Source organism: Mus pahari, chromosome 2 (assembly GCF_900095145.1).
Source record: "Mus pahari chromosome 2, PAHARI_EIJ_v1.1, whole genome shotgun sequence".
Classification (NCBI taxonomy): Eukaryota; Metazoa; Chordata; class Mammalia; order Rodentia; family Muridae; genus Mus; species Mus pahari.
The window spans coordinates 130,497,098-130,506,591 of record NC_034591.1 but is presented as its reverse complement, the minus strand read 5'-3'; the positions used below and the strand labels follow the sequence as shown (position 1 = coordinate 130,506,591).

The following is a 9,494-nucleotide window of genomic DNA, read 5'->3' as shown; positions in this document are numbered from 1 at the left end:
CAGCCTGGTCTACCAAGTGAGTTCCAGGACAGCCAGAGCTATACAGAGAAACCCTGTCTCGAAAAAACCAAAAAAAAAAAAAAAAAAAAAAAAAGGAGGATGCGTAAACACCGTGAACACAATGCTAAGGATGGACAGCGCTGACATCGCCCAGGGTGCAACTGTCCTGTGTTGTCAAGAGGCCAGAGTGGGGGGCAGAGAGCCTGGAGTTAATCCTGGTAGCAGGAGAATGCTGACTTCTGGGATCTGGGAATTTCAATTTCTCAAGGATGGACCAAGATGGGTTGTTTCGTCAGCTCCCTCAGGAGTCATCCTTTTTACTTTAGTTAGACGGAGTAGAAAAATATATCAGAGCACGATGCTAAAACCACAGTTGGAATAAAATAAAAACACAGAAACTGATATTTTGTCCCAGGATGAGAAAACCCCCAGAGGCTAACTTGAGCCAGTTTCATAAAACGAGGCTGATGCATCTGCATGTTTGAGCCAAACTGAGACCTCCCTAGGAAATCTAGCAATCACAGCAACCCTCCAGGAACTCCTTAGCAGATCTGAGACTGAAATGTGGTAAGGTCCATCAACTTGCAACTCCCATTTCCTTAGTTTGCAAAGAGGCTGGAGGAAGGACCAGAAAGTCAAGGCCAGTCTCCATGGGCCAGCTCTACTCTCAGGAAGCTGGACCTCGAAGGTGAAGCACTAAAACATCCTCCAAACATGACCATGCTTCAAGAATGTAGGAAGCTAAGTGGGGCCTTTCCTCTGTGTGGACTTCTAACATCCCATGGGCAAAATAAAAGCACCATTTGACACCTAGATGGGATTCAAAGAAGGTGGGTGTCTGTGCAAGGCCCCAAGATGAAACACAGGCCAAGGCAAATGGCCTTTCCTAAGTTCTTTTCAGTGTTAAATAAAATTAACCCTCCATGCATAGTCCACATAAAAACACTTGGATTGTCACTTGGGTGGCAGAGGCAGGCAGATCCCTGTGGTGTTAGATATATACAGACCAAGCCTTGGCTCCAGGTAGTTCTAAGCCATCCAGGGCTAAACAGTGAGACCCTGTATATAAAAACAAAACAACAAAACAAAAACTGTGCCCCAGCTCTGCAGCCTCCACTCACTGTGACAAACAGGGTAACTGTCTGTTCTCTGCCATGCTAGTTCACTGGTCCTGTTACTTTATTTTCAAGCTTCATTTCCAGTGACTGATCAGTCCCTGTCCCTCACTGTTACCACAAAAACATTACTACTAAAATCAAGGCATCTTTCCAGGGCTGGCCCCAGGCTCCATCTGTACCATGCTCCTTAAGTACACCTTCCAAGTTGCCTTCTGGTCTTTGCAGCAGGAACGGGCGACAGTGACCATGAATGGACTCACTGCAGTCCATCAGGATATGGGGCAGTGGAAAGAGGGTGGTGGGTGACAAAGCTAGGGTTGCCACGTTTGATCTCACTGAACACAGAATGGCCCTGCTTGGCTGTATCTTTGTCACCGTGGCTTTCTGCGGGAACAGGGGACATGTGGTCTCCAGCAGGCTCAGCTGGGTACCCTTCATTCTCCAGTGAGCAGTACTGGAAGGAGACACAGGTGCTGAAAGAATTTGGAGCGTTCCAGAGATTAGTGCTAGAAGGGCAGGGAAAGGGGGGCAATGGTAAGAGCACTCGGGGAAAGCTACAAACAACAGAATTGTACAGGAGAGCTGGGACGAGCCCTATGGCTGTCATGTGCTTTGTGACTTGGGAAGGCTCAGGGCATTGGTGTTCTCCTCCCCAGCTTTCCAGGGACCAAATCCAGCTTTTGCTTATAAAGACAGTTTCTCATCCTTTAAAACTAAGAGGCTGGAACTGGAGAGATGGCTCAGCAGTAAAGAGCACTGATTGCTCTTCCAGAGGTCCTGAGTTCAATTCCCAGCAACCACATGGTAACTCATAACCATCTGTAATGGGATCCGATGCCTTCTTCTGGTGTGTCTGAAGACAGTGACAGTGTAATCACACACATATAAAATAAATAAATCTTTTTTTTAAGATTTATTTATTTATTATATGTAAGTACACTGTGGCTGTCTTCAGACACTCCAGAAGAGGGAGTCAGATCTCAGTACAGATGGTTGTGAGCCACCATGTGGTTGCTGGGATTTGAACTCAGGACCTCCAGAAGAACAGTCAGTGCTCTTAACCACTGAGCCATCTCATCAGCCCCAAATAAATAAATCTTAAAAACCAAAACCAAAACCAAAACCAACAAGACAAAACAAAGCCCTAAAGGGCTAACGGGAATGGTGGTTGTCTTCCTAAAAGGCTTTTTTTCATCCTGACTCTTGAGTCCTGGAACTTACTGCATACATATGACTAAGCATTTTTGATGGTTCCTCAGCTCCTTGTCAATGCCTTTGCTTCTCACAGTGGACATGGGCCCATGAGTATCACCATCTCTTTGATCCCTACCCTAATAACCAACATGGTACTAGCAGCAGACTTTCAGACATGTTTAGTTATTTCTTTTTTTTTTTTTAAAGATTTATTCATTATTATATCTAAGTACACTGTAGCTATCTTCAGACATACCAGAAGGGGGCGTTAGATCTCACCACAGATGATTGTGAGCCACCATGTGGTTTCTGGGATTTGAACTCAGGACCTTTGGAAGAGCAGCCAGTGCTCTCACCCTGCTGAGCCATCTCACCAGCCCTGTTTAGTCATTTCTAAATTGCACACATAATCATGCATGCATACACACAGTTCTGAGTTTCAGCACCACAAAAAAATAAATCTTTCTATAGACAACATATACGATGAAATAATACATATTACTTTGATGAATCTTTGCAAAGACCAAGTCCATGAAAACAGCTCATCCAAAAGGGAAGTGAGGTTGTGCTTAAAAAATACAGATGTGGGGCTGGTGAGATGGCTCAGCGGGTAAGAGCACTGACTGCTCTTCCGAAGGTCCTGAGTTCAAATCCCAGCAACCACATGGTGGCTCACAACCACCCATAATGAGTTCTGATACCCTCTTCTGGTGTGTCTGAAGTCAGCTACAGTGTATAACAATAAATAAATCTTTAAAAAAAAAATACAGATGTTCAGATTTTCATACTGAGCACCAAAAATAAGTATAAAAATCAAAATACTATATTTATATAAATAGATTTTTTGGCTTTGTTTTGTATTTGGGATAAGGTTTCAGGTAGTGCAGGTTGGCCTTGAACTCGCTATAAGCTGAGAGTGACCTTGAACTCCCGATCTTCTTACTCTGAGGAACCGAGGCTTGGGCTTCCACATGCTAGGAAAGTGCTCTATTCATAAGCTGTATCCCCAGAAATTCTCAGACATACACATTTATTCTCTCACACACAAGCTCTGCTCACCGTCCTGAGTCCACACCTGTGGGACAATGATTTTTGCTATATCAGGTCCCCTGATGAGGACACTATTTTTGCTTTTCTTTTAAAGCTTCTATTTAGAGCTTTGGCAAATCAAGAGTTACAGATCCAAACTCCCAGGAAGGCTGTCAACTGCAAAACATGAAATAAACCCAGAACATGGCTGAAGGATGAAGAAATAGCAGCTGTGTCTGTCTCCAGGAGAGGAAATGGGAGCCACGTGACAGGTATGACTGTTTCTATAGACTTTCCTGATGTGGTGCTGGCACTGGACCCAGGGCCTTTCATGCTGGAAGTACTCTACTGCCGAGCTGCATCCCCAGCGAGTTACATGTGTTATGCAGTCAAAGCCTGTGTCCAATGCATCATTTGTGTGGCTCCCTCTAGTCAAGAAGCACGTACCTGTAGTTGCCAGATTCGATTTTTCAAAGAAATTGAAAATGAGGAAATTCAGACTTTAATGTAAAAATCATAATTTAAAAATTCTGGCTTTCTTTGAAATTTAACACAGGACAAGCCTCAAAACACCACAGCTGTAAGCCACATCTGGGTCATAGGCTAGCTGACAAATTATCTTTCACTTCCAATGTTATGGGGCATTTAAGACCCCAGAGCTAACTTAGTGAAGAGCCTAAAATAACAAGCAAGCAAACTAACAAGAAACCCACTCAGGCTCTCAGATGAGGCTCTGCTCTCCCGCCCACAGCCTAATGGTACCAAGGCTCGCTGGAACCTCTTTTTCTCTGGGTCTTTGAGTAGGGCATGGCCAAGTGGGCTACTAAAACACAGAGTAACTAGATGTGATCAAAGGTTGAGCTACTACCCTGACATCTTGTTTGTGTCTTTAGGGTGAGATCAGAGGAACTCTCTACTCTTTGTGGTGACTTGGAAAATCCCTTTCCCCATCTTGTCAGTGATGTCACAGCTGCACAGACCTGCAGGTTCCTCCTCATGCACTTTCAGGCAATGGCAGCTGCCATCAGCATACCCTGAAACTTGCCTGGGGCCCCAGTCTCAGGCCTAGGGCACAGCTTTGTCTCTCAGAGTTCTCCAGAGATGGTATTTCCTTCCTAACCCTGAAGATGAGGGACTCTCTCTCCAGGGGTTTTAAGTACCAGACATCAGTGAAAGATCACATCTGTTTAATGACCCTGCATCGGAGCAAGTAGAGATAAATCACTGTCAGTTCTAAGCAAGTGCTAGAGGACAGCCTTGTTTCCTGGGTGTGCCTAAAAATCACCCCCACCTGCTCACAAGTCCAAGCAGCCGTGCTCTAGTTTCCCAAAGGTTTCTTCACTCAAAGCTCATCACATCCCTCCAAACAGCAGTCCTTCTTCCACTGGCTGGCCAGGACTGGTCCAGCTCAGCCACTCCCTGACTACTTGGGGCCTCCTATGTAGTGTAGAGACATAATTCCTGGGCTGATTATAAATGATCAAATCTCTGTAGCCATGTCTGAGATTGAACCAGGTGTTCAGAATAGGGGTGGCAGGGGCTTCCCTGCACGGCCATGGCAGTGCCTTGAGGGTTCAGTTCACCTCGTGACCCCTTCAGGGGAAAGCAAGTTCACTGTGGGAATCTGGTTTCACTCTCAGTCTGTGGCTGCCCCTCATTCAGGGTGGGGACCTGTACAGCTCCCAAGCCAGGCAGGGACATTTCACAGCAGACCAATGTTGGCACCTAAGATTGACTACACTGTCAACAAGTCATCCATGCTTTCTCTGATGTCACAGCCCAGAGTTCAGGATCCTCCCTGACTTGTGTCTGACAGAGCCCTTATAAGGAGACTGTTTACCAACAGCTGTACTCAAGCACACCCCCACACCCCCCAGAAACACAAGGAATGCTAGGAAATCAGCAGCCGGACTTGCTCTGCCCTGTTGATGCTTTGGACAGACACTTTAGCACACCAGGGTGCTCCTTGCTCTCAGGGGAAAAAAAGAGTCGAAGTCAATCTCTCTATTTTCTTTCACAAAGGCGAGAGTCAGGCAGGTTTTAAGCCTCAATCCTCAGGACAGAAGCAAAGTGTTCTTACCTCAGCAGCTTGGGTCTCTTGATGGAGCAGTGTAAGACCGGTCAAATCTTCTAAGAAGGAATGTGAGGAGTTAAATACCTTCGCTAGGAAGGTGAATCCTTCTCGCTCGTATTGATCAAGAACCTGCAAAACATTGGGACTTTTAGAAAGGGGAATGTACTACGGTGGTAGATTCTGATTTTTAACACTTGCTAAACATAGGGTGATGGCACAGCAGGCAAAGGTGCCAACCACCAAACCTGGTGACCTGGGTCAGCTTCTAGTACTCCCCCTCAGGTGGCTCAAAACTGGCTGTAACTCTAGCTTCAGGCAACCTGATGCCTCTGTACTCACATAAAGATATAACAGATGGCCACACACATATAAACACACGTTCTCATTCTCGCTCTCTTAAAAACATCTGTAGGAAAGAATATAGGAGGAGTGAGTATTTACTCTTCACATCTGCTTGGGAGAGTCATGATATCTGTGTAGATGCCAACTTCCCCGATAAAGTAAGTTTCATGCAAGTTCAGTGAATGTTCTACAAGACTCAAGCTACTGGGCCCAAGACTCACTTGTTACAAAATAAATAACAGATGAGGGAAGATCCAAGGAAAAATGGAAAGTAGTCAAGGGAGTGGGCAGGACAATGTTAGAAATCTGACATCTCAGCTAGCAAGAAAGCATGGTTAAAAGTAACTGTTAGAAATGGAACTGCAAATGTCAATAGGAATGCCACACAAGGGCAATCAACACAAGAATATGCTCAACATCCTGTGATCAAAGACCCACCAAAGGGGTTACAAAGTCAGGATATGGGACACTTGGGACTCCCATACAGTATCAGAGGAGACCATGTAGAAGCCAACGACTTATGTGCCCTCTGACTCAGAGACCCTTAGATATATAAATAAAGGTGTGCACAGGAGCATCGGCAGGCAGAAGCAAGTGTTCTGGCAACACTCTTCAAGATAACCAAGCTAGAGTCACTTCAGTGACTATTCAGAATGGATGATGAAATGAATGGAATATTATATGGCAATAGGAATTAAAAATATACATGTCAAACATTACAGAAGGAGGACCCTTACTCAGGTCACAATTACCTTTATACAAAGTTAAAAATAAAAACAGGTGAAATTAATCTAGGGTTTTATAATTCAAGATTGAGGTGGCCTATGGAGAGACTGTACCTGGAAGAGGGATGCTCGGAGTGGCCCACATGCTAACAATGTCTGGGATCTGGGTACATGACTACCTGTTGTTAGAGTCCATCCGAGCAGTTAACGTGGACAGGATTCCCATAAGCATGCCATCCTTCACATAAAAGGCCAGAGATGGCAGGCCAGTCGCCTTGACAGAGAAGAAAAGCTCTCAGAGCAAAACACATGACTATCATACCCAGTGATCACAGTAGCTGTCAACTGAAGCGCAGGCAGTGAGATGCAGGGTCTAGAAAGTTCTAGAACCCAGAAGAAACAGTAGTGTGAAAAAGACAGCAGATTAAGGGCTCGTCCAGGAAGTCAGTGGACACGTGAACAGACACCCGAGAAGCAGTAACTCAAGAAGTAGAATTAAAAAATTCTCCTTTTGGAAAAGCATAAATACTACAATTCAGCAATTTCACTTGTGAAAGTTTCCAGGCAGCTGTCTGTAGCATGAACACAGATGTAAGATTGCTCACTGAACCCTGCAGCAAAGAACCTTGAAAACAGATATGTGACAGATATTATGCCGCACTTACAATCAGTGGCATATCCTGTAACTCATTATAAAACATACATGGCTCTGAACAACTGGTACAAATTGATTTCCAAGATATAGCAATATATTAAACAAAGCCAATATCCAGACTGTGTATGTAGTGTGTTTAAAGGACGGAGGAAGGATAAAAAAGGGGGAAACCTGGCTCCTTCAATGGTCTCAGTGTTCTGCATCTGAAAAAAATCTCAAAATAGGCTGAATGTTGGTATGGTGCCACCGGCAGAACTGTCCACATGGTCAGATTCAGGCATACTACAGATACTGCATAAAGCTGCCCTCAGACCATGAGTATAACCTGCTTAAGAAGTCCAGGTGGGCTTAGTGCTCAGGCCCAGCTCCCCTGCCCCAGGTAGTATGGAAGTTAAGAAGCATGGGAAAGTCAGGGGCTGGGGCTGGAGGAGGGGAAGGCAGGGGAGGCAGCTCAGCAGTGCTGGGTCACTGAGCTAAGTGCTTACTTAGGACAGGTTGGCTTGGGGAAAAGGTGAATGAGGCCACATCTGTGTGTTCCCTAGCTGGATAAAAATAGGAGATACTTAGCCGGACGGTGGTGGTACATGCCTTTAATCCCAGCACTTGGGAGGCAGAGACAGGCAGATTTCTGAGTTAGAGGCCAGCTGATCTGCAAAGTGAGTTCCAGGACAGCCAGGGTTATACAGAGAAACCCTGTCTCAAAAAAACCTAAAAAAAAAAAAAAAAAAAAAAAAAAAAAAAAAAAAAAAAAAAAAAAAAAAAAAAAAAAAAGAGGAGATACTTAAGAGCCGATAGTGGGCTGGCAAGATGGCTCAGTGGTTAAGAGCACTGACTGTTCTTCTGAAGGTCCTGAGTTCAAATCCCAGCAACCACATGGTGGCTCACAACCACCCATAATGAGATCTGATGCCCTCTTCTGGCACCCTCTTCTGGTGTGTCAGAAGACAGCTACAGTGTACTTAGATATAATAATAAATAAATCTTTGGGCTGGAGCAAGCAGGGACTGAGAGAGCAGAGTTGAGCTCGAGTGGGACCGACTAGAATGAGCAGAGGTCCTAGAAACTCAGTTCCCAACAACTACATGAAGGCTTACAACCATCTGTACAGCTAAGGGTACTCAAATACATAAAATATATATAAAAAAAAATCTTATCTTAAAAAAAAAAAAAAAAAGAGCTGACATCATCAAGAAGGGGCTGAGAAAGGTGGGCGTGGTGGTGCACACCTTTAATCCCAGAGGCAGAGGGTAGGGTATCTCCATATACCCAAGGCCAGCCTGCTGTACACTGCCAGTTCCAGGCTAACCAGGGCTACACAGTAAGTTCTGTCTCAAACTAAACCAAACTAAACCAAACCAAACCAAATCAAACCAGGGGGCCCAGAAGAGCCCAAGCAGGGAGAAAAGGATCCACAGGCTACAGGTCACCTTGGGAGACCTGGAGAGCTAAACAGCCTGACTCAGCCACAGTCATCAGCTTGACAGCCCAATGCATGGGTTTCCGAAATCACTTAAGAGCTGGGCTATGGTGGCTTATGTCTTTAATCCTAGCCACTCTAATCTCTGAGCTTGACGCTAGCCCTGGTCTACAGTATGAGCAAGGGCTGTCAAATAAATAAATAAATAAATATCAACAAAAGTAGAAAGCATTTAATAAATATGGATTCCCTCACCCTCAATAATGAGATTCCTCACAAATCAGACTGGTGTCTCAGAAGAATAAGTATTCAAATTAAACAGAGGGCTTCCAAGTGTGATCTATTTGGTGATGACTTAGTGCGAGTGGGTCTCTTGTTGGATCTTGGTTGAACTCTTTAAGCCCTTGTTTCTAAAGATCACTGTGTAACCCTTCAAATCTGTGAGCAGAAGGACAAACGAAGGACAGGCAGCCTGTATCCAGGGTGGACAGTTTAATTCTGAGGCTTTAACAGTGCTGGCTAGAAAATATGTGGAAAAACTTAATCCTCTTGGGGTGTGTGGAATCACGCACGGACCTCCAGTGCTGTGAGTTAAACTGTTGAACCCAAGCAGCTCGTGAAAGGTATTAGGCCTTTCTCCTCCTAGAAGGGGCTTAGTCTTCTCAGAGGATGGAATGTAGTTATAAAAGCAAACAAACAAGAAGAGGAAGGGAGGAAGATAAAGTGCACCTAACGGTAACCTCCAACCTACAGGAGGCACAGCACCACCCTAGAGCTAACAAGGGAGCTGAGCAGCAAAGCCCTAAGACTACAAGTTTCCCACAGGTTGGGAAGATTCCCCTAAATGAAGCAGCGGTGCATGTCATCTGCTTCTGCTCACTCCACCCACTTCTGCTCGCTCTGCCCACTTCTGCTCACTCCGCCCACTTCTGCTCACTCC

General features: G+C 45.1%; 1 protein-coding gene across 5 annotated transcripts in view; it reads right to left on the bottom strand.

The window, feature by feature from the left end:
- Nucleotides 1-9,494, bottom strand: part of Atg7 (autophagy related 7) — a 199,605-nt gene that overhangs the window by 75,714 nt on the left and 114,397 nt on the right. For all 5 annotated transcript variants that reach the window (XM_021191671.1, XM_029535347.1, XM_029535348.1 and 2 more), the window contains one exon: nucleotides 5,422-5,544. In XM_021191671.1, the coding sequence (XP_021047330.1) occupies nucleotides 5,422-5,544 (123 nt within the window). The remainder of the gene's footprint in view (nucleotides 1-5,421; nucleotides 5,545-9,494) is intronic.